The 24,472-nt window shown below is 56.0% G+C and overlaps 3 protein-coding genes across 3 annotated transcripts; all 3 read left to right on the forward strand.

Annotated features, from left to right (window-relative positions):
• Nucleotides 1-299: 299 nt before the first annotated feature.
• On the forward strand, nt 300-1,096 carry LOC136142309 (melanoma-associated antigen 10-like). The gene is given in 2 exon segments (XM_065900302.1): nt 300-333; nt 336-1,096. Coding segments are annotated over 2 exon segments (795 nt in total).
• A 4,667-nt stretch (nt 1,097-5,763) lies between these two features.
• LOC136142310 (paraneoplastic antigen Ma6F-like) lies at nt 5,764-8,049 on the forward strand. The gene is made up of 3 exons (XM_065900303.1): nt 5,764-5,906; nt 6,187-6,199; nt 6,952-8,049. Exons 1-3 carry the CDS (start codon nt 5,764-5,766, stop codon nt 8,047-8,049), a joined length of 1,254 nt encoding a protein of 417 aa, XP_065756375.1.
• A 1,423-nt stretch (nt 8,050-9,472) lies between these two features.
• LOC136142311 (heat shock transcription factor, X-linked-like) lies at nt 9,473-11,687 on the forward strand. The gene is made up of 3 exons (XM_065900304.1): nt 9,473-9,577; nt 9,745-10,215; nt 11,172-11,687. Exons 1-3 carry the CDS (start codon nt 9,473-9,475, stop codon nt 11,685-11,687), a joined length of 1,092 nt encoding a protein of 363 aa, XP_065756376.1.
• Nucleotides 11,688-24,472: the final 12,785 nt, after the last annotated feature.

Below are 24,472 nucleotides of genomic sequence, written 5' to 3' on the forward strand. Positions count from 1 at the left end.
CCCCACCCCCCTGACAGCCCCAGAACCTGGGGCTGTGCTGGCTGCACCCTGAGGAGCCCCCTCACTTCCTTCTTCAGGTTGGCAGGGGACAGGCCGCCCAGGAGGAGTGCCCCTGTGAGGCCCGAGGGCAGCCTTTAAGAGGAGACCTGTAAGTGGCCTTTGTCAGAGCTGCCCAGGGTGCCTTTCTCCGCCGAGGCCGCTCACACCCCCTCTCTTCCCCAGGTATGAGGTCCCCGCCTGTCATCTGTGCGCACACTCCCGTGGGCGGCTCGACCCCAGTGATCAGGTCCCCGGTCGAGATGAGTGAGCTCCGCCAGCCTCAGGCCGACCTTCAGGCCCCAGTCCCGGCCCAGGTCCAGTGGAGGCGCTGCTGCTGGGGGCTGCGGGGGAGAAGGCCACATCCCCCTGGTCCTCCGCCTCCCCTGGAGCACCCTCCTTCTCCACCTATGCAGAGTCCTTGCCCCAGGAGGCACTTGTTGTGCTGATGGCTGACCTGGTGGCATTCCTGCTCAAGTATCGCCCCAGGGAGCCGACGTCCAAGGCGGAGATGCTGAGTATGGTCCTCCGGGAGCATCGGGACCACTTCCCCGTGGTCTTCAGCCACGCTTGCGAGTGCATGCAGCTGTTGTTTGGCTTGGACGTGAAGGAGGTGGACCCCCGCGAGCGCGCCTATGTCCTGGTCCCCACCCTGGGCCTCACCTGGGATGCGGTGCTGAGCGACGGGCAGAGCACGCCCGAGGCCGGCCTCCTGGTGCTGGTCCTGGGCGTGATCACCCTGTTCGGTGACCGCGCCCCTGAGGAGGAGGTGTGGGGAGTGCTCGGCAACATGGGGTTGTGTGCCGGGAGGGAGCCCTGCACCTATGTGGAGCCCAGGGAGCTGCTCACCGAAGTGTGGGTGCAGGAGGGCTACCTGGAGTACCGGCAGGTGCCCCACAGCGACCCTGCCCACTACGAGTTCCTGTGGGGTGCCCGGGCCTACGCGGAGACCAGCAAGTGGCAGGTCCTGCAGCATCTGCTCAGGGTCAGTATCTTGGATCCCAGGTCCTTCCCATCCCTGTGTGCAGAGGGTGTGAGCGACGAGGAAGAGGGAGCCTGAGCCAGAGCAGCAGCCAGGCTACTTCCAGGCCCAAGTTCACTGGTAGCAAGTGAGACTGGTCCTTCACTCGGAGTTTGAAGAGAGAACAGTCGAGTTTCCAAGTAGTGAGGGCCCCTGCGAGTGGGGGGAACATGGTGTGTAGCATCTTTGGGTTCCTGTTGTGTAAGATGACATGGAATTTCATCTCTGTTTTCTTTGGGAATTTTTCACATATTGTCTCATTTAAAAGAAGGTTTAATAAGCTTCAGTATCTAAGTTTGCAAATGACATTAATCACACATGTATTTGCATTAGTTCAGTTCAATGACAAGAGTTTTGCAATTGTGTAAAACAAATTGTAAGATTCCCATATTATTTTGTGATGATGAACAAGATAACATGGCATTGGAATAGGAATTTACTTGGAAATGTGAAAGTAATTAGCAGTACAACTGAAGGCCACCACGTTGTCCCTCGGGACACCCCGTCGTCCACTCAGTGGTGGGTGCCCTGTCGTGGGACTTTCCTGTTCCAGCCATAGGGCAGGGCCAGGCCCCGGGCATGTGGGCCAGAGGGGGAGTGGCTGACCTGGGGGAGCGGGCATTGCCGGCACCCATCTTCCTGGCGAGACACCACCCGCAGGGCCCTCAGGAAGGGAGGCAGTGGGGGGATGGAGGGCCGCCAGGTGGGGTGTAGTGGAGGCACATTGTTGGGGACACTGGTGGGGGCGCCGTGACCCCCGGACTCTGGTGGCTGTTACAAGTTCCTCTCTGTGTTATCATGCCCTCTGTTCAATGGTTTCAGTCAAAGTTTCTCTTAGTAAATTTCTCTGAAAGTTTCAGCTGGGTCTGGCCTCTGTTGTGGGCAATGGAGGGAAAGGGATGCTGCAGGTGAGGGCGGGGGTCAAGCGTCGGAGTCCTGCTCAGCACCCATGGGACACCTCTCCAGTGAGAGGGTAGGGTAGGCACTTTGCAGACCCAGAGATGGTGAGCGCTTTTTTCCATTTCATAGGTGAACTGTAAAGTTTTAGTGAAAACTGATAATTGCCTAAAAAGGCAGTAGAGAAGTTAAAATGTAAATGAAAACCTTGACTATCTCAGCAGGAAAAAGGGAACATAGGAGCAACAATAGTTGGACAGACACTGCTATGGACTGAATATTTGTAAACCTCTGCCCCTCATTCACCTGTTAAATTCTAACCCCCAAAGGGATGGGATTTGGAGGTGGGGCCCTAGGAAGTGATTAGCCCATGAGGGGGGAGCCCTCATGAATGATTACCTCCCTTATAAAAGAGGCCCCAGACGGCTGCCTCATTCTTTTGTGCCATGTGAGAAGATGGCTAGTTGATACAACTAGACAAGAAATCAGTCCATATGAAGAAGAGCTTTATGACTATTATTTATTACTCAGCTGTACAAAGGAACGAAATTGGGTCATTTGTAGATGCGTGGATGGATCTAGAGACTGTCATACAGAGTGAAGGAAGTCAGAAAGAGAGAAACAAATATCGTGTATTAATGCACATATGTGGAACCTAGATAAATGGTACAGATGAACCGGTTTGCAGGGCAGAAATAGAGACACAGACGTAGAGCACAAACATATGGGCACCAAGGTGAGAAAATGGTGGGGGCGGGCGGGGGGTGTGATGAATTGGGAGATCGGGATTGACAAATGTACACTAATATGTATAAAATGGGTAACTCATAAGAACCTGCTGTCTAAAAAAATACATAAAATAAAATTCAAAAATTAAAACAAACCAAAGAAATAAGAATAGGTTTATGACATTATCAATCACAGTAGAAAACCACCTGTGAAGACAAGTGGACGTACTTGCCACAATGGGCTCTGCATCGCCAAGTTTGCTCCCCCAACTCCGCAGCCTTGCAGGGAGGCCTTCCTATTGGTGGAAGGCCAATGGGCGTGTCTTTTGCTTCCGGAGGCGCCAAGCCTTGGGACCTCAGGCCCTCAGTGCGCGTGGCTATTGGTGCTTCCGTAGCAAAGCCCCTCCTCACGTGCTCTTCTGATCCAACCACTTTCCCTGTAAAGAGACGTCTAGAACGTTCTCCCTCATCTTCCTGGGGCTTCCGGGAGCAGCCGGAAACGCACGTGGCGTTCGCACAGAGTGCCTGGGACAGTCGGCAGCACAGTTCCTGGCTGCTCTGCTGAGACGAGCTCTTCAGCCCCTCGTGAGCCGGACTCCGGAGCCATCCACAGAGTCAGAGCAAGTCAGGAGACAGGCGGGGGCTTTGCCGGGGGCTGGACTCCGCAGGTACCGGGGCCCCTGGGAAGGAGTGGAGGTCGGGGGAGGGCTACGGGCTGCTCGGTTGGGAGTGGGGGAGCGGCGGCGGAGGGTAGCGGGCTGAAGGGGGGCTGAGGGAAGGGTCCCCCAGTGAGCGGGTCAGAGGGGAGGACCGCTGGTTTCCGGGGTGGCTGGTGGGGGGCGTTCTGGAGTCGGGGTGCAGAGGGTGGGGCTAATGGCTAAGCGTGGGTGGGGGGGCCGGAGCGGAGGGCTTGCTGCCGGTCGGGTGGGGCCGGCTTTGGGGCCAGAGGAGAGGATGACTGGCTGCGGGGGTGGGGAGCACGGGACGGCCGGGCCCCATCCCCCACCCCCCCAACCCCCCTCACCCCCCACCCCCGGGGCCGAGACCGGAAGGGAGGGCTAACGGTTCCTGCGTGTGGCGGGAGGAAGGGGGAGCTACTCCTGGCTGAGGCGGGGGTCGATGGGGAGGACTCCCGGGCGCGGGTGTGGTAGGCATTAGGGGAGCTCCCGCCGGGGAGGGGCGGGGGGGCGGACGCTCGTGGCAGTTAGGGGGCTCCAGCTCCCGGGTGAGCGGGGGCAAGACGGGTGGGCTGTGCGTCTGGGGTACGAGAAGCGAGAGCCCCCGGCGCTGAGTGTGCTCGGGGGAGGACTCCCCGGTGTGGGGAGGTGAGAGAGGCAGTCTGGCCCGTACGCATGGCGGGGCGCCCGGCTTCCAGGGCCCAGAGCAGAGCGCCACCAGCTGGTGGGTGGGGGAGGGTGTATGGAGGGGATGTAGTGCGAGGGGCCGGGGAGGAGCCGCCTGGCCACGGGGGGCGTAAGTGATGCTGAGAGGGGGAGGCGCTGGGGCTGCTGTGATCTGGTGGAGGCTGTTGGCCATGGCAGATGGATTTGTGGGGGTCCAGGGAGGGGCTCTGGCCCGCTGCATGAGGCATCGAGAGCTTCAGGTCGCCTCTGTCCGGGTGGCACAGGAATTGCAGAGGTGGGTGGGCAGGGCAAGGCCCTGGCCTCCACACAGAGTACACAGATTCCTTACGAGGGTGCTTTGCACATTCACCCGGACACGCCGTACCAGAGTTGTAAAAATGTCTCCATAAATTTAGCAGTATTGCAAGTTTACATGATAAGTTTTCTCGTCACGGGGGAATTTTATTTGATGGTACTAATGATAATATATCTTCAAATATTGGGAAACCCATGGATCAAAGAAAAAAATCACAAAGGGACTTAGAAAATATTTCAACGTGAATACTAAAAAAGCACAACTTACCAAAATTAGTGGGAGGCAGCAAAAAGCGACAGGAGGAAACTGCATTCCTCTAAATGCTTCTGTTAGAAAAGAGTCAGGACATAAAATCAATGAGCTAACAGTCCATTTAGAGATGCTAGAAGAAGAAGAGCAAAGGAAACATAAAATGAAGTAATAAGAGAGCTAAGAGAGGAAATCAGTGATAGAAAGCAAATTATGGACACGATGAACAAAGCCATGCGTTTCTTTCAAAAGAGCAAGGAAACCGAGAAAGTCCTAGAACGATGAATCACGGAAAAATAGAAAGAACGCTGATCACCAATATGAGGAATGAGAGAGGGCCAACGTTACAGATCAGATGTACATTAAAAAAGGGGATATAGGGGAATATTATGGGATATTATGGAAATGTTTATGCTAACAAATTGGAGGACTTGAAAAATTCCTTGGGAAAAAGGCAGTTTCCTAAAACTGAGACCAGAAATGTAGAAAAGGTGACGAGCCTTCTATCTGTCTTTTTTTAAAAAATTATTTTATTTTATTTTATTTTATTATTGTTTCTTGAGTCGTACGCAACAAGTGCTCTTTTGTTATTATTTTTAAATTTTATTCTTTCTTTTGGCTGCGTTGGGTCTTTGTTGCTGCGCGCGGGCTTTCTCTAGGTGCAGCGAGCGGGGGCTACTCTTTGTTGCGGTGCACAGGCCTCTCATTACGGTGGCTTCTCTTGTTGCAGAGCACGGGCTCCAGGCATGTGGGCTTCAGTAGTCGTGTCACGTGGACTCAGTAGTTGTGGCTCGTGGGCTCTAGAGCGCTGGGTCAGTGGTGGCGGTGCGTGGGGTTAGTTGCTCCGCGGCTTGTGGGATCTTCCCGGACCAGGGATCGAACCTGTGTCCCCTGCACTGGCAGGTGGATTCTTAACCACTGCGCCGCCAGGGAAGTCCCTAGCCTTCTATCCTGTAAATAAATGTAATTTATAAAAAAAGTTTCCTGAAGTCAAACAAACCAAACAGGGCAGGGAGGTGCTCCAGGCTGCTGCTGTGAGGGGCAGTAGGGTGGCCTGTGTGGCACAAACATGATCCTCTCCTCTTTGCACCCACAGGCCGATTCCCACACTTCAGCAGCCTGTGCACACCTGTTTGATCGCTTCCCCCCACCCTCAGGTCCTCGAAGATGGCGATGGCTCTGGCGGTATTGCGGGACTGGTGCAGGTCGATGGGCGTGAACGCTCAGCGATCTCTGCTCATCCTGGGAATCCCAGATGACTGCAAAGACCAGGAGTTCCAGGAGGCTGTGCAAGCTGCCCTGCGTTCCCTGGGCAGGTACCGAGTGCTGGGCAAGGTCTACAGAAAGGAGCTGGGGTCGAGTGTTGCCCTGGTCGAGTTTGCTGAGTGTTTAAGTCGAAGCTTGCTCCCCCGCCAAATACCAGGCAAGGGAGGGCCCTGGACTGTGGTCTGCCTGCCCCAGGCCCCTGATGCTGATTCACAGGATAGACCCAATTTCCCTGCGCAGCCCCAGAGACAAGCAGTGGTTGGCAGGGCAGGTGAGGCAGGAACTGCAGGTCACTCAGGAACTGCAGGGGAGGAGGAAGCTGCAGGGGAGGCGGGAGTCGCAGGTATGGAGGGAGACACAGGTGAGGAGGAAGCCTTAGGTGAGAAGGGAGCTGAAGGTGAGGAGGGAGCTGCAGGTGAGGAGGGAGCTGAAGGTGAGGAGGGAGCTGCAGGTGAGGAGGGAGCTGCAGGTGAGGAGGGAGCTGAAGGTGAGGCAGGAGCTGCAGGTGAGGAGGGAGCTGCAGGTGAGGAGGGAGCTGAAGGTGAGGCAGGAGCTGCAGGTGAGGAGGGAGGTGGAGGTGAGAGAGGTGCAGATGAGGAGGGAGGTGCAGGTGAGGAGGGAGCTGCAGGTAAGGCAAGAGATGCAGGTGAAGAAGGAGCTGCAGGTGACGAGGGAGCTGCAGGTGAGGCAAGAGATGCAGGTGAGGCAGGAGCTGCAGGTGAGGAAGGAGCTGCAGGTGAAGCAGGAGATGAAGGTGAAGCAGGAGCTGAGTCAGATGAGGAAGGAGCTGCAGGTGCAGAAGGAGCTGAGGGTGAAGCAGGAGCTGAGGGTCAAGCAGGAGCTGAAGGGGAAGCAGGAGCTGAGTCAGATGAGGAAGGAGCTGCAGGTTACAGAAATGTTGCAGGCGTGGCAGGACTTCTGAGTATGGCAGGACCCACGGGCGAGGCAATGACTGCGCCTGAAGAAGCAGTTGTGACAGCGGCAGGCGCCATGGGTGAGGCAGGGCCCGGGACCCAGCAGTGGAGGCAGGCCTTGCAGCCCCTGCTAGACAGCATGGGCTACCAGGAGCTGGGAACCTTCTCTGGGATGGAAGAGCCGGGCCACGGGGAAGAGTCCTCTGAGAGCTGGCTGGAGCAGGCCAACGACATGCTGCACCTGTGGCGCCACGTGTCTGAGAGGGAGAGGAGGAGGAGGCTGGTGGAGAGCTTGCGCGGCCCCGCGCTGGACCTCCTGCGCGGCCTCCTGGCGGAAGATCCCGAGCTGGCTGCCCAGGACTGCCTGGCCGCGCTGGTGCAGGTGTTTGGGAACAAGGACCCCCGGGGGAGTGCTCGGCTGAAGTTCGTGACCTGTGCCCAGCGGCCCCAGGAGACTCTCTCTGCGTACGTGATGCGCCTGGAAGGCCTGCTGCAGTCGGCCCTGGAGAAGGGGGCCATCCACCCGGCCATGGCGGACCAGGCGCGCGCCCGGCAGGTGCTGATGCGGGCCCGGCTGAACGACACGCTCCGGGACACGCTGAGGACGATGCGGCTGATGAGGAGGCCTCCCGGCTTTGCGGGGATGCTGCGGCTCATCCAGAAGACCGAGGCCCGGGAGGCCGACCCGGCTAGCAGGGAGCACTTCCCAGGGCAGGAAGAGGCCCGTGTGGACGTTGGAGGCCTGGCAGCAGCCGCCCAGGCCGCCGTGGCCCATGTGGCCATCACCGCAGGCACCACTGCACATGGCACCAAGGCCTCCCCGGCCGGTGAAGATACCACCACCCAGGCCGCCCGTTCCAAGGAAGGCAGTGCCGAGGACCACCCAGCACGTGAGGAGGCCAGTGGGGCAGTTGCCGGCACTGCCAAGGCTGGCGAGGCGGGCCCTGAAGACCATGGTGCCGCCAGGGCAGCCCCTGGCCCTGGGGAGACCAGCAAGGCATCCGCGGCCACTCAGGAAGACGGAAGTGCTGCCGCCCCTGCGGGCCTAGGTCAGGCAGGACCCTCAGATGTCCCCAGAGTCCCCATGCCTGGCCGGATGGGCAGTGCTTCCCCGGTGGCCCCAGGAGGTCCTGGCTGGGAGCCAGAGGGCCTCACCCAGGCAGAAGGCCAGGAGGCCGAGGAGAGCCCCGAGGAGGGGCTCAAGCCCATCCCAGAAGAGCCGGGAAATGAAGACGGGGCTGCAGAGATGAGCCCCCCGGGGTCCACCTCGGGCCAGTAGGCTCAGCAGGTCCCGGGGCCCCCAGGCTTGGAGGCAGGGGGAGGCCAGGCCCGGCAGCCTACTGGCCCCATATTAGGGGCTACTCAAGGTGCCTGGGCCTCCCTCCTGAAAGGGGACCCCTATTCGTCATCCCCTGGGGCAGGTTGCTCCCTGTACTGGCAAGCCCAAATGTGTCCCTGTAGGCCCCAGAGGGACCCAGGTGTCAAGGAAGCCCCCAGCCCCCGCTCCCCTCCCCCCAACACACACACCCTAGCCATCGACCCCCCCCCCCCCGCAGAGCCCTGAGGTGCGCCACGTGCCAGCCAAGGCTCTGGTCTCTGTGGGCCAGTGTCGTGAGCTCGACGTGTGCTTTCTGGGCATAGATTCAGGCCCAGCGCTGCCTGTTGTTGTGGAAATGTGCGTGTGTTCTCCTCTGAGCAGTTCCCCCAAGCCCTGCGCGGCGTGGAGACCCCGAGCCCAGTCCCAGGAGCCGGCGGGAAGGACGGGATGGACGAGGTCACAGCCAGCACCCACCCCAGGACCTGGGATCCCACCTGGGACCTTGGGAAGGAAGACCTTGACCGGGGCTGCAGGAGGTCTGCGGGAGGCCCCCCAGGGCTTGTGTTTTGCTGGGCCATCCCGTTGTTCCTCGGGACTCCACGTCCCCGGCTCGGTGGCGCGCGCCCTGCTGTGGGACTGTCCTGTGGCCGCCATAGGGCAGGGCCGGGCCCCGGGCATGTGGGCCAGAAATGGAGGGTCTGCCCTGCGGGGAGCGGGCATGGCCGGCGCCCATCTTCCTGGCGAGAGGCCACCCGCGGGGCCCTCAGGAAGGGAGACTGTGGGGAGACGGAGGGCCGCCGGGTGGGGTGTAGCGGAGGCACCGTTTTGAGGACCCTAGGGGGAGGGCCGGGACCCGTGGGCTCCGGTGGCCGTTAGAAGTTCCTCTGTGTGTTGTTATGCCCTCTGTTCAATGGTTTCAGTCAATGTTTCTGTTTAATAAATTTCCCTGAACGTTTCATCTGAGTCTGGCCTCTGCTGTGGGCAATGGAGGGAAAGGGCTGCTGCGGGTGAGGGCGGGGGTCCAGAGTCCGATTCCTGCTCAGCACCCATGGGACACCTCTCCAGGGAGAGGGTAAGGTAGGCACTTTGCAGACCCAGACGTCGTGAGGGTTTTTCTTCCAGTTCACAGGTGAATTGTAAAGTTTTAGCGCCCTTGACCGTGGGCCGCGTCTCGGACGATGCTCGTGCTTGAAATCATGGGTGCTGTGCACGGCCCGGAAGGCCAGGGGACACACAGGAGGACCTCTGACCTCGTGGGCCACACGTGGGTCCGTGCACGTCTGCCTGGCCCGGGGGCTCCGGGACCAGAAGGCCGTGCCCGGTTTGCACGAGCGCTCGGCCCGTGGCTCTGCACCCGTGCACGAGTGTCTTCGTGCCCCCTGCGATGACGGGCGTGAAGCAGGAGGCTGACGTGCTGACGGGCCTGCCCTTTATGATGTCACTTGCTGGCTGGGCTGTGATGTCACCCCCGAGCCACCGGAGCACTTCTGTGAGGGGCTGAGCGGGAGTGTGAGCCCAGGGTGCTGCCGGCCGCGCTGCACTGTCCCGTTTACGTGGCGGAGGGACACGCCGCGCTCCGCATGGCTGCGGACGAGAAGGGCCCCGCCGCGGGCAGGGCGCCCGGCTTCGGCGAGGCGCCTCTTCCTCCCGACACAGCGGCTCCGGCCCTCGGCTCAGGGAGCTGCACCCCCCCAGTCCCTCGCCCTGGACCAGCCCGTGCCCGCGGGACACCCCGACCTCAGGCTGCTGCCTGGAGAAGCCGCTTTCCAGGATTTGACGGAAGAGCCTTTGTTGAAAGGGCCTCGCACCGCCTGCGAGGCCGTGTGGGAAGGCAGCCTGCTCTTCCACCCGTTTCCCAGGAAGCTGTGGACGATCGTCAACAGCAGTCGCTTTGCGTCCATTTGGTGGAATGAAGACGGGACTTGCATAGGCATCAACAGGCCGCTGTTTCAAAAGGAGGTTTTGGACAGGGATGGCCTAGACAAGGTGTTCAAGACAGAATGTATGAAGAGCTTCACCCGCCAGCTTAACTGCTACGGATTCAGCAAAGTGCACCAGGACATGCACACGTCCCTCTGCGTGACCAACCTGTCCACGAAGGAGCGGCCCGCCCACGTCCTGAGCGAGGTAAGGAGGGCGGGGGACGGCGGGGGAGGAGCCCTCTCCAGGGGCTGAGCCGCTGGGCCCGGGGGTGGGGGGCGGGTGCCAACCCCGGGGCCGCCTGGGACGGCGGCAGGCGTGTCGGGAGAGCTTCCTTTAAAGGTGGTACTTGGGGACCGGCGTGACGGCCAGAGCTGGCAGTGCCGCGCGCTGTGTTGGGACGTTGTTATGGGGGGACCCGAAGCGTTCTCAGCACAGGGACGTCACTTCTCTCCCTCCTCCTTTTCCCTTTGGTGTGTCTGTGTGAGGTGATGCGTGTGAACTGGACCCCCTGTGGTGATCGTTTCACAGCACACGCGGGCAAGGCGTCATCCTGTATTCCTGACACGTGGGCAGTGCCGCTCGTGCCTGACACGCAGTCACACCGGGGGACAAGAGGACACTGCTGCAACGCTGGCCCTTCCCGTCCTCCTGCTCGGGGACAGTGGCCTGCCGGGGGGGAGGGGGGAGGTCTGTGTGCCCCCTCGACTCCCATAGCTCCAGAGCATCACTTGAGTGGGGGCGCAGGTCCCTTCCTGGGAAGCAGTCAGTGTCCCCGATCTGGCCCCTGGAGTTGCTGGCCAGGGGGAGATTCGGACACTTCCTTAGAAAGCTACCGAACCTTGTTGCAGTCTCGTACCTGCAAACGCCAAGTCCCCTTTCGTGGGCCTTGTACTCATACTAAGGGGCCATGTTCAGTCATTTTCCAAGGGCGAAAGGTGATGGTGAGTGAGCGAGTCTCGGGGATGTAAAAGCTGGGGCACAGCGTCCTGCTGGGAACGGGTCCCGCTTTCTCCAAAGAGGCCTTGGGTCGGCTGGGGGAGGGCGCCCAGGGGCCCAGCCAGGCGGCTGCTGCTTGCGAGCAACTCTTTTGTGACTCGGGGTTTCCTTTTCTCTCTCAACTGCGACCTCAGTTACACTTCTACCACAGTCCCCTGTTTCAGAGAGACTGCCCGCACCTCCTGGTGAGGATGAAGCCGAGAGTGCGCACTAAACCAGCATCCGGGCCGGTGGACGGCGAGCCGGCAGCCCCGGGGCACCTCCCGGCGCCCAGCGCCGCGGAGCCGCAGGACGGCCTCCCACCGTATCCTGAGCACATCCAGGGGACCCCGAGCCACCCGCAAGTCGACCATGCCTCCGACCTGGCCAGGACTGGCTCTGTCGCTCCGGCCCCTCCTCGGACAGCAGCCGAGCCCCCCGCGCCGCATCCCAGCATGCAGGTTCTGGTCCCTCTAGTCCCTGTCCTGGCAGAGGTGGCCCAGCCAGCCGAGGTCCCCTGGCTCTGCTGCTCCTGGCCTCCCGCCCAGATGAGTCCTCCCTGGCCCGTGCCGGGCCTGGCCGCCGCACCCCGCCAAGTCCTCAGCCTTCCCCCCCACCCCGCGCAGCTCCCGGGGGCCGCGCTGCTGCCTCTTGCGCACCCTGGATGCCTGAGGTGGCCGCCAGGCCTGCCGCCCCCCTGACCTTGATCCGTTGGCCGCTGAGCCACTTCTGCCATCGCTGCGTGGGCTCCCGCTCTTTCCTGGAATAGCCGGCCCCTCCAGGCAGGCCCACAGAGGACCCTGACCAGGCAGACCCTGCAGACACACAGAGGTGGTGACGCGGCCAGAACCTTGCAGGGCAATAAAGAGCACAGGGACTTGAGAGCGATGTTCCACCCAACACGTGTTTGGCGCCTCCGTCCTGGGCGTGGCTGAGCAGTTGATTCCCCTCAGCAGGAAACGATGACAGGTGACAGCCCACCCCCGGCACGGTGCGGGCACCTAGCAGACACCTGGAGAAGCCCCTCAGACGCCCTGTGTCCACTCACTAGAAAGACCCTTGAAGGGCTGGACAAGCACAAGGAAGGCCCTGGCACCCGCGACTTCACAGTTGCGGGGGCATCGTGTCCAGCAGGGTCTCGATTTGACAGATGAGAAGAGCTCAGGCCTCCCCGGTCAGAGGTCTGAAAAGAGCCCTTCCTGTCCTGAGACGCACAGGTGTGGAGGTGACGGTCCCTGGCAGGGGCCTGCGGGTGTTCAGTTTGGGGGTGCTCTCTGGTGTCTGGACAGCAGGATTGAGGTTTGCTTTTCACTGCAGGTCCTGCGTCTGGAGACATTTTCCTGCTTCTCTTTTCCTTGCCTTTCGAGCTAAACACTTCAAGGGCGCCATGCTCCACCACCCTCTGGGCGCTGGGGTGTCGAGTTTATACCGCGAGTCCTTGTGGTCAGCCCCCAGTGGTGTGTACAGAGCACTGAAGGCCAGGACACACCCCCAGCTCACAGCTGCTGCCTCCACGTGTGGGGGATGGGCCGGGGGACCTGGCCAGGACTCTGTGGCTGTCACAGCGATAGGGCAACATCCCCTTCCAAACACTGCTAAGGAGGGGGCGGGGAGCGGCAATTGCCTGGAGTTCCAGGGGTTAGGACTCTATGCTTTCACTGCGGTGGCCCGGGTTCAATCCCTGGTCGGGGATCTAAGATCCCCCAAGCCTTGTGGGGTAGCCAAAAACACAGAAAAGGGAAAAAAAGGTGGGTTGGGGGAGGAGGGGAAGTAGACTCAAGGTACCAGGAATGATCCAAGCACCAGCAGCCAGAGGAGCCCCGGGTCTGCCCGGGTGACGGGTGGTCCCATCTGCCGCTCCCGTCTGTCATGATGCCACAGCTAGTGCACGTCATGGGGGTCTCTTGAGCAGCCCAACAGCAGTGCCCCAAATGAACGATGCAAAAATGGACAGAAGGGACGGAAGAAACCGGTCTACAATAGAAGTGGGAGACTTCGGTCCCCCCTGTGATGGATTCAAATGGATCCCCCAGCTCCCACCCCAACCCTTAAGTCCACCTGTTGCAGTGCTAATCCCAAGGTGCATGTATTTGGAGATAGCACCCTTGGGGAAGTCAGTAAGGTTAAATGAGGTCACAAGGGTGGGGCCCTAGTCTGACAAGAGCGGTGTCCTTTGGAAAAGAGGAAGAGACACCGAAGATCTCCCTCCCTCTCTCCCTCCCTCGCCCTCTCTTCCTCCCTCCCATCCTCCCTCCCTCTCTCTCCCTCCGTCCCTCTCTCTCTCCATCCCTCCCTCCCCCTCTGCCCCCCTCTCCCTGCTCCCTCCCTCTCTCTCCCCCTACCTTCCTCCCCCGCTCTCTTTCCCTCCCTCGCCACCCCTCCCTTTATCTCTCTCCCTCCCTCCCCCTCTCTCCCTCCTTCCCTGCTCCTTATCTCTCTCTCCCTTCCCTGTCTCTCCCTCCCTCCCCTCTTCCCTCTTGCCCTCCTTCCCTCCCCCTTCCCCTCTCTCTCTCCCTTCCTCCCTTCCCCTCTATCACTCCCTCCATCTCTCTCTCTCTCTCTCTCTCCTCTCTCCTTCACTCCCTACCGCCTCTCTCCCTCCCTCATTCCCCTTCTCTCTCTCCTTCCCGCCGTCCCTCTCTCTCTTGCTTTTGATTCCTCCCTCCATCCTGTCTCTCTCTCTCTCTCTCTCTCTCTCTCTCTCTCTCCCTCCCTCCCTCCCTCCCTCCCTCCCTTCCCCCCCCCAACCTGTGCAGGGAAGCAGCCAAGTGAGGGACCAAGAGAAAACCAGCTGTGTGCGAGCCAGGACGAGACGCCTTCCCTCACCTGGAACTGCACTTTCCAGCAAGTTGAGGTTGGACTTCTAGCCACCAGGACTGGGACCCAGTACATTTCAGTAGTTTTGGCCACCTCCTCTGTGGGACCTTGCTATGGCAGCTCTAAGCAGACTAGCACAGCCTGCTTTCATTATGGGTCCAGCGACCAGACAGCACCGCAGTAAGGGAATCACAGATTTGAACAGCACTGTGCAAAGACTAGGTCTCATGACACGTGTAGACTATTAGCCCCAAGAACAGAATAGACACGTGCTCGTCAAGCGTACCTAGAACGTTCTCCAGGGTACTCCACGCGTCAGGCCACACAGCATCCCCCAGTGAACTTAAGGGGATACAAACAAAAGGGCTGAAATCATACAAAGTACGTTCTCTGGCCAAAAGAGAGTGAAATTAGACCTCAATGACAGAAGGAAATGTGGGAAATCTGCAAAGAGAGGGAAATTGAGCCGTGCGTCCCCAAATACCCGCATTAGTCTGGGACGATGCCAAATCCCACGGCACAGGATGAGGGGCTGAAACAGCAGACACAGATTCTCACGGTGGTTCCGACCAGGAGGCCGAGAGGGAGGGTCCAGCAGGGGTGGCTTGTACTGCGGCCAGTCTCCTTGGTTGCAGGTGGCCGTGCTCTTACCGCCCCTCACGTGGTCACCCTCTGTGCACGCACCCCCAGCCCCTGCCTTCTCTCCTTGCGTGTGCTGATCCGCTCTTCCCTCAAGGGCACCAGCCATCTTGGATTAGACCTCATCCTAATGGCCTCATTTCAACCTAAGAACCACTAACTCCAGTCACAGTGACATTCTGAGGTTCTAGGAGATTAGGGCTTCAACATGCACATTTTGGGGGGACGCAGTTCAGTCCATAACAATAGCCCAGGGAACGGACAAGGCATCACAAGGGAAATTAGAAAATACTTTGAAATGAAGAAAACACATACCAAAGCCCCCAGGACTTATGGCACGCGGCCAAAGAGGCACTTGGGACCTAAAGCTGCAAACACCCCTGTTCCAATGGAGGCGACACCTCAAATCAACAGCCTCATCTTGAACAGGGACAAGCGAGAAGAAGAGGAAGGCGAGCCCAAGCATCCTGACAACAAATTTTCACGAGAAAAGAAAAACTGCGCTAATCTACGTACGCGGGGATCACAAGACGTGTACTGGTTGGGAACCTTCACTACATGGGGGAGGGCGCATCTTTCTTACACGCTCAGTAACAAGAGCTACATCCACCGACCACTTCATTTGGCCCAGGCTTTTTACAAGCAGGTCACATCATGGGGAAATTCACACCAATGCTTTTGCCTTGTACTATTAGGAGGCCCATTTTACAGATGGAGAAATCGAGGCATAGGGAGTCTCCATGATTTGATCAGCTTGTCACTAGAAGGACTCTTATTCAAGCTACGCATCATATGCGTGCAAAGCCCCATCCCCGCACTGGCCTGACCTGTCTCCCCAACAGTCAAGGGGGATTCAGCTGTCCTCCACGGGGTCCTACTAGCTGATGCCTCAGGCCACATAATGGAGAAAACACAGGGAAGCCAGGCATTAGTGCCCATGAGAGCCTGACACTGGATTCTGCCCACGTGGCCTCCCCAGCCCCATCAGGTCACCATCTCTCATGAAATGGACACGAGGGCCAGGGAGGAGGGTGAGGGTCTAGGACTGAGGGCGTGAGGATGGAGAAGGGTCCTGGACGTGGGGGTCCGAGGCACGGCCCTCTGAAGGCGGCTCCTATGCTCAGGCTTGGGCCCTGCTCTCTCCTTCCACTGCCCACTCTGCTCCCTTCTGCCCCAGCGGCGTGGTGGCCCCACGTTCTCTTGCAGGCTCACTTCCCCGGGCACACTGGCTGTCAGGTAGGTGCCAAGCCTGCATTCAAAGCACGGGGACCGCCGGGCTGGAGGACTCTCCGCATCCCCAGAGGGCGTGAGTGTCTGTGCCCTTCAGGGCCCTGTGGATGACGTCAGTGTGGGTACTGGAACATACATGACGCGTTCCCTATATATACATGTGGTATGTCGATGCATGTGTATATAAGCACATATGTTCTCCTCACATTTTATATATAGAGAGATAGATCGATATAGATATATATATGACACACACTACACTACACAGACATGTAAAATGTATTACTCAGTATGAATGAGGATGAAAAAGTGACAATCACATAACTCCGATAGGTAATATGATCTAATCATGAAACCAAGCGTTCCCCTAAATCACCTGCCACTGCTCAGCCCTCTTCAGCTAAAACTAAACCTTTCTTAAAACAGGTTTCCAAAGTCTGGTGGCTGGTGAGGAGCCCCGAGGGGAAGGTGTGCGGTTCTCTGTGCTCCCCCCACGGTCAGGGGCACGGCAGCCCCCCTTCCAGCATCTGTGCTGGAACTGCAGCCTTTCTCTCAGGGGTTGAGGAGGACCCTCCTGAGTGAGGATGGAGGGGTCGGGTCCAGCAGGCCCGGAACAGAGGGTCCCCCAGCATGTAACTCCACCCGTACTGGGACTCCTGGGGCACCCTGGGCCGGGCTGTCAGGCTGCCCATCCCCCCCCACCCGCCGCCCCCAACTCCTCAGGGATCTCGGGGGTTCAGAGGCTCGGTCTGAGGGGCACAGTCTCAGGTGGGCAGAGGGAGGGGCCCAGGTGCTGCCTGGAGTCGAGGTGAGGACCAGAGGAGGACTGAGGGCCCCCAGGGGGATGCATCTGCAGCCCTCCCGACAGCCCTGGGAGCCCCCCCACCCCGGCATGCTGTCCGGATGGGACTGCACTGATCCCCCTGGGAGGGGCAGGGAAGGGCCTGGGTCAGGGAGGCCGGGGCCAGGTCGGCAGAGGGAAGGAGCCCAGCCCCAGCAGGAGTCAAGGTACAACCGTGAGGGGGACTCGGAGGCCGCAAGGCATCCAGGTTGGCCCTGCTGTCAGCCCTGAGAGACCGCCGGCTGGACTGTGGGAATAAGCGCCACCCCCGACCCCCGCTTCCCTCTCAGGGGTCCTGGCTGGGGAGGGCCTGGGTCTCAGGGGACCAAAGTCAGGTGGGCGGGGGGTGGGCCCTACCAGCTGGGAGGGAAGGTGAGTAGCCAACGGAGGGCTGAGGGACCCCCGCGGGATCATCTCAGCCCTGGGAAGCCCTGGGCTTGGGGGCCTGATGTGTTGTCCATAGATTCCCCCTGGGGGTCTCAGGACAGTGAAAGCCTTGGTGTGAGGGTCCGGCCTCGGATCAACACAGGGGGCGTCCAGGACCTGCCAGAGATCCAGCTGAGGACTCTGAAGGAAGACAGAGGGGACCCCACAGATCCCTGCCCCTGCCATCAGCCCTGGGCGGTCCCGGGACGGAATGAGCACTTGGCAAGGAGTTTTGACTTCCGCATCTGGGTCTCAGAGACACTGGGGACCTGGTATAAGGGGGGGGCCTAAGGTGGGTGGAGGGGAGAATCACAGGTCCTGCAGAGAGTTGAGGTGTGGAACCTGAGGGAGGAATGAGGAGACGCTGGGCCCCAAACAGAGGGGACCCCACAGATCCCCGCCCCTGCCGTCAGTCCTGGGAGGCCCCGGGGTGGGATGAACACACGCAGCCTTTCTTTACTTCCCATCAGGTCTGAGAGACTCTGGGGACTTGTTATAAAGAACGAGGCCTCAGATCGATAGAGGGGAGAGTCCAGGTGCTGCCAGAGTGACGGCAAGGCCCCTGAGGGACGACTGAGCGGAGCCCACAGAAACCCATCCGTGCTGTCAGCTGTGGGCAACAGCTAGGCGGGATGACCACAGGCAGCATTTCCTGACATCCGGGTCCCAGAGAGAGTGGGGACCTGGGGTAAGGGGCGGGGCCTCAGGTGGGCAGAGGGGAGAATCCCAGGTCCTGCCGGGGGTCAGGGTGAGGACCCTGAGGCAGAACTGAGAGGACCCTGGACCCCAGAACAGAGGTGACCTCAGAGGAGCTCGCCCATGCTGTCAGCCCTGGAAGGTCCCGGGCAGGGATGACTGGACGTTGCAGGCTCTCACCTCTGCCACGTGGTTGGGGGTGGAGGCGTCTGGGGATGCGAGGACCTTGGTCTGAGGGGAAACATCAGGGCAGCGGAGGGCGGAGTCCCAGGACCTGCCGGGGGTCAAGGTGTGGACCCCAAGAGGGGACTGGGGGGAGCCCAATCCCCGGAGCAAACAGGGGCCCACAGACATCTGGCCTGACCCAACTGTCAGCCCTGGAAACCCCGGGCATTGTTATTTTCATAGGGATTGCATTGATTGCAGTTCTGTAGGTTGAAATGAGTAGTATGGTCATTTTAACAATATTGATGCTTCCATTTCAAGAATGCAATGTATCTTTCCATCTGTTTGTGTTGTCTTCAGTTTCTTTCATTACTGTCATAGTTTTCAGTGTACAGGTCTTTTGGCCCCTTAGTTAGGTTTATTCCTAGGTATTCTACACTTTTGATGCAATGGTAAATGAGATAGTTTCCTTAATTTCTCTGATACTTTGTTGTTAGTGTATACAAATGCACCAGTTTTCTGTATATTAGTAGTATCATTTAGTAAGCTTCATTTTCTAAGATTGTGAATGGTATTGATCACATATATTTGTACTTATCCAATTCAAGACTGAATTTTGCTATTTGTAAAACCAATTGGGAAACCTTCCATCATAATTTGTGATCCCAAACTAGATAACACAGCATTGGAATAGGAATTTACTTCGAAATGTGAAAGTAATTAACAGCACAATTAATGAGGTCAAGAAATAGAGAAACAAAAGTGAATTCTTGGCTTCTTATCCCTTTTCTTCTGTCATTTTGTCAAATTAAAATATATGTGTATAACCTGAATTTGTTTGGCTTATTTAAGAAAGTTGGAGAAAATTGATCTATGTAAGACCCCTGCTCACTGGCTCATTATTTCCACAAACATTCAAGAAGCCTGTGCTCTTTGGAAGGCCCTATGTTTGTAGTGGGGACACTAGGAAAAGCAGGACACACCCACACCTAGAGTGATGGTCTAGGAGCTGCAGTCACATGAGGAAGATGGTGAGATGTCCCCTAAGTCCCACAGAACAAGTCAACGTGGGACAAGGCGGTGGGGCTCCAGGAGCAAGCCCTGGAGTGTAAGTGCCCCAATCCAGGGCAGTTTGGGGCTTTGGGAAGCGGGGTTTCCTTCTGTGGGTGGTGACGGTGATGAAGCTGGGTGGTGGCAGCCATCAGACATGCAGACGGTGTGTTTTGAGTGTGAGAGGAGAGTCTGAAATGGGACTTTGCTGTGAGATGTCCTTTTGGATCATGGATAAACCTGAGAGAAATCTCATCTTGGGGCAGGAAGGAATGTGTCCTGGCTCTTGTCTCATTGCAGTTGACCACAATGAAGAAGTAGTTGTTTTATACCCACCATCTGCAAGGATTTCTGGAGAAGTGTGGTCACACTCCTTGGAAGTGATGCCCAGAAGTCCATGGACAGGCACTCTTTTCCCTTGTCTGTGAGAACCAGAGCCCATGACATTAAAATGACATTATTATTAGGTAATCTTAAGAGTATTTTGGACAACTCTAAGCAGTGTATAGATTTTTAGTGGAAGTGGAATGAATGAAAAGCATGGTTTGGATGGAAGAGGAGCTGGGAGGGAGGGAAGGAGTTGGTTCTTGACATAAATTCTAGGAGCTTTGGGTTGCATCCTGCTGGGGAAGTCTCCTCCACACCCGAATTAAATAGTAGATCCTCTAGGAAGGAGATTGTGCTGAATTTCATTAACAAAGCAAAGTTTCCTGCTGAATTAGTACTCCCTGTCCTATTGTGTTGCATGCTGTCTGAGATATCCTAGACAACAGCAAAAACAAAACTTCCCAGAGGGCTTCCCTGGTGGCGCAGTGGTTGAGAGTCTGCCTGCCGATGCGGGGAACACGGGTTCGTGCCCCGGTCCGGGAAGATCCCACATGCCGTGGAGCGGCTGGGCCCGTGAGCCATGGCCACTGAGCCTGCACGTCCAGAGCCTGTGCTCCGCAACGGGAGAGGCCACAACAGTGAGAGGCCCACGTACAGAAGGAAAAAAAAAATTGTGAAAAATTCCCAGAGCCGAGAGTTGTGGGATCTGAGGTCCAAATACTAATACAAATAACTGCTAATCATAAAGGTTAGACCAGGCCTTGTGAGGTGCTTTACACACATCCCTGAAACCCTACAAGACAGGGCTCATCACAGCCACTTGCTTCACAGATGACAAACCTGAGGCCATGGGGCTTGGGAATCTTCCCAGGATCACGTGCTCGTAAGTGACGCGGTGGGGACTAGAGCCCACACTGTTCCCACCCACCCCAGCCTGTGGTTGACCTTCTGACTGGCGATTCATTTCTCTTCTCAGTACTACACAATGTCTTTCAGGTGACAAAAAGTAGGCCCCAGAAAGGAAGGTGACAAGGAGAATCAAACATGACGTTAGTGCTGTCTGTGAGCTTTATTAACCTGGGGTCCTCTTGCCCGAGTCCCAGGGTCTTTGAGAGCTGAGGTGCTGACATTTCTGTCCAGTCCCAGAAACTTCCCACGTGACAGCACTCTGTCCCTGGTCTTCCCGCATGTGCCCTCCTGTCCAACTCTGGGACCTGACCTGCTGACCAGCTCATCACTGCTGCCCCTTGTGAAGGCTGCACCCTGCTCCCAGTAGAACTGCCCAGAATCGCCAACCCTCCCCTAACTGGCCTTGCAGAAGTCCCCTGACTGTTTGTCCCTCACCATGGAACCCCTCTGATGGCAAAAATCCCTTCGAATTTGCACAATGACTTTTCGATGTTTGGTCATCCTACTGGGCATCTTCAATATGCTCTCAATATGTTTTCCAAATGAACTGGTGAGTAGAGTGTGATTTGGCCCATAATCTAACAGTTCTTGGGATATAACCCTGAAGGTAGAGGAAGAATTTTTGAAAATACCTGATATTTACAGTAAGATTTTAATGGCGTATTTTCTTTGAAACTGCCCACTGAACACATAAATGGATGAATCAGCTTACCTAGGTGATTAAAACCCAAAGCCTCCTGTATTAGTCTGCTCAGGCTGCCATAACAGAATACTATAGACTGTGTGTAGCTGAAGCAACAGGCATTTACTTCTTACAGTTCTGGAGCCTGGGAAGCCAGAGATCAAGATACCAGCATGGTTGGTTCCTTGTGTGACCTTTCTACCTGGCTTGTGGATGGCCACATTCTCACTACGTCCTCACATGGCAGATGGATAGACAGAAGAAGCAAGGTCTGTGGTGTCGCTTTGTATAGGGGCCCTGATCTTATACTGAGGGTCCCACTCTCATGACCTCATCTAGACCTCATTACTTCCCAAAGGCTCCATCTCCAAATACATCACATTGGGGGTTAGGCCTCAACATATGACTGTTGGGGGACACTGTTGAGTCCATAGCATCTCCCTCATAAATGCTAGATGAGGGAAGACCATGAAACAAACATCTACTAAGGCTGAATTTCTAAAACTTTAGAATACTCCTAGGAGGTGAAAAATGTTTCCTCAGTGGACATGCTACCTTTGATTTTAAAAAGTGAAAGTAATTAACCATCCTCCCACTGTCTCTTGCCACAAGCAGTGTGCCTAATGGCACCTGTGCAGGAGCTCAGGCAAGTTCAGTCACGTGGAGGGATAGGATTGTGAGCTTGCGTCAGATGGAAGGAGAACATTCTCGGCTTAATGAAATTACAGAGATTGTTGCAAAAAGTTCTGTAAAGGGCCATTGAGTGAACAAAGTGAATTCTCCCTGCTGAGATTTACAGAATCATTAGACAATTAGATGTGATCCTGTAGTTGAAAGCATCTGTCACATAGTAGATGCTTGAAAATTTCAGAGAATTTCAAGGCAAATGTGACCTTGAAGACGGCAAATCAAAATAGTTGGTTTTTGTTGAGCATCTACTTCATAACGGTGTGTGGGAGAGGCTCCAATGCCTGTCCACATCTTGTCTTGCTCTCCTTCCTGCCAGTCCACTTATAGTTAGGAAGGGTCATGTGATGACCGTTTGCCACTGAGATACTAGCAGAAGCATTGTCTGTCACATGCAGGCACTTGAGAACCAGCATGCCACTTCCCTGCCTTCTCCCTGCATTCACCAGCAAACATGGTGACCCCGTGTCGAGGTGCTGACACCACAAGATGGAAGCAGCCTGGATCCCTGGGTCCCTAGAGCTAAGGGCCCCTGCCAAACCACACAAGAATTTACCTGCACAAAACCACACTGTTCTTGTGTTAGCCTTTCAAGTGTCAGGGTTTGCCTGTTGCATCAGGTTGCAGTAACTTTAACGGACACAGCTACTATTTCTGTTGTTGGGTTTATATAAATATTTTAATTAGAAAGGTAGTAGTGTATATGTTCCCACCGCAAAAATGTCTAAAACTACAGAAAAAAATCACAGTATCACCTTTACAAAGTTTTTCCACAATTCAGCCTCCTGCTGAGAGGTCACCACAACTAACAATCTAGTGTGCATTGCTTTAAAGTGGCCTATGGGCTTTTTCATAGATATATATACTATAAAAACATATCAGTTTTATTTGACATGCATATATAATGTTGTACATATTGATCTGCCACTAGCCTTTTTCACTGAATTAAAAGGATGTGGGATCTTCCCCTGACAGCACATACAGCTCTATGTCACTTTTGAAACTACCCCCTGAAATGCTAAAGTGTGCCTGTACCATAATTAAACAATTTCTTCCTGATAGATGCATAAGTTGTTTTCCCTCTCTTATATGATTAATAAAATGAAATCAACACCTCTGAATTCTTGGGTAAACGTGGATGTCTTCTGGTAAGGTATACATACTAACATAAAGATTGGGTTAGTGTGAAAAGGGTGTGAATAGTTTAATATTTTATAAATATTTCTGAAATTTTATTCCAAAGGTACTATACCAATTCACATTCTTATAAGCATCACAAATGATTAAGATTGTAAGATATCAGCAGGCATTTCCTCTTTACTTTGGGAAGGAACGATTTGGTCAGAATGACTAGGAGCCGGGGAAGGGGACCAGACAGGACACCCTCTGCCAGGGAGGGGCATTGAGGGCATCCTGGGGGAAGCAATTGCCAGAGTCCATGAGAGACACCACGTGCAAAGCCAAGCCCAGAGAGCTCCAGGCAGGCTGACAGCCAGGGCGCTGAATCCGGAGTTCAGTGTAGGGGGAAAAGGACCCCGAAGGAGAGAAGTTGGGGAGGGGAAAGGATACAGGACAAGGAACGTGAATAGGCTGGGGAAATCTCTGGACCTTCCCAAGCTAGAAGTCGCAGGGTGGTCTGAGTGGTCAGGTCTATTGGATGAATGGACCAGAGGCACGCCGGACAGCCCACCCTAACTTTAGAGTCCCCTCACCTCTGTCAGGAAAAGTACACCTGACTCCCTGCATCATTCAGGGGAGCTTCATCTCCTGACTATACTAGTGGTCCCTGAACCCTTTCCAGTGTTTCAGGGATGGGCTGGGAGCTGTTGTGATGCCTGCTGGAGGCTGGGGACTTTTTCCCCCTGAGTGCAGGGCAATCCTCCATAGAGGTTGGGGCCATGTGAGTGAGTGGGGTGGGTCACTAGGGACAGACAGCTGAGATAGGCCAGGAATACCCATGAGCTGTGGAAGGGAGTGTGCAGCTGCAAAGAGGGTGAAATTGGAAGGGAAAAGCCATGGGATTAATCTCTTCAGCCTCTGCAGCTAAAGGGCTGGGTGTGGACATGCTTTGAAAAACTGTCCAGATGGTGTCCCTTTCTCACACTGCTTCCTGGGGTTTCTGAGTTCTTGGAACACCAGAGGCAAGTGTCCTGTGCTATGATGGCTGGCCTACATTGCCACTAGATACTGTCTGAGATAAAGGATTGGCCCAAGGTGCAGACATTTATAGGGTGAATGGAAAACCCTTGGAGATGGCACCCTTCCTTATTAAACTGATGGAGATGTGTGGGGCCTGATGCAGGAAGTATCATGGAGTGATCAGTTGAGATGGTGTTTGGACCTGGAGAAGACACACTCATAATGACACCCTCAGTAAGTTCCCCATGGGAATTATGAGTTATGTGAGCAGTTGTAGCACTTGATGTTTCTTCCATGTAGGCAGAAGGCCCAGGCAGGAGAGGAGGCAGACTCTACATTTTGAATCAGCGAATGAGACCCTCCAGTAATTTGATTCATTCATCCATCAAATATTATTGAACACATGCTGAGAAAGAATACCAAGTAAACCAAAAAAAAAAAAAAAAGAACATGATAAAGCACTTAATTCAGTCTGGGTGGGAGGATGGTGAGGTATAGACAGATGTGAGAGAGTTTTAGGAAGTTACGAACCATGACATGGTGAGGAGAGTATAAAATGACCTTGAATTCTAAGGTTTCTGACTAGGCAGAAGCTGTTCATCTCAGCTGAGATTGAGGAAGAGCTGGTGGTGAGTTGATGAGGAAAGGTGTGAAGGATGTGGTCAGTATGGACCATGTAGACCTTGAGCTTCTGCCAGCTGACCAGTGGACAGTAGGAAGCATGTCTACCAGGAGAGGAGCCTGGGCTTGACATTAGGTTAGGCTGCATCAATAGGGGTCATGGGAGACCATAGGTTTAGGTTAAAAAGAGTGTTACTTACATGAAAAGATGCTCCACATCACTAACTATTAGAGAAATGCAACTCAAACCCACAGTG

This window comes from Phocoena phocoena, chromosome X, assembly GCF_963924675.1.
Source record: "Phocoena phocoena chromosome X, mPhoPho1.1, whole genome shotgun sequence".
In the NCBI taxonomy this organism is placed as follows: Eukaryota; Metazoa; Chordata; class Mammalia; order Artiodactyla; family Phocoenidae; genus Phocoena; species Phocoena phocoena.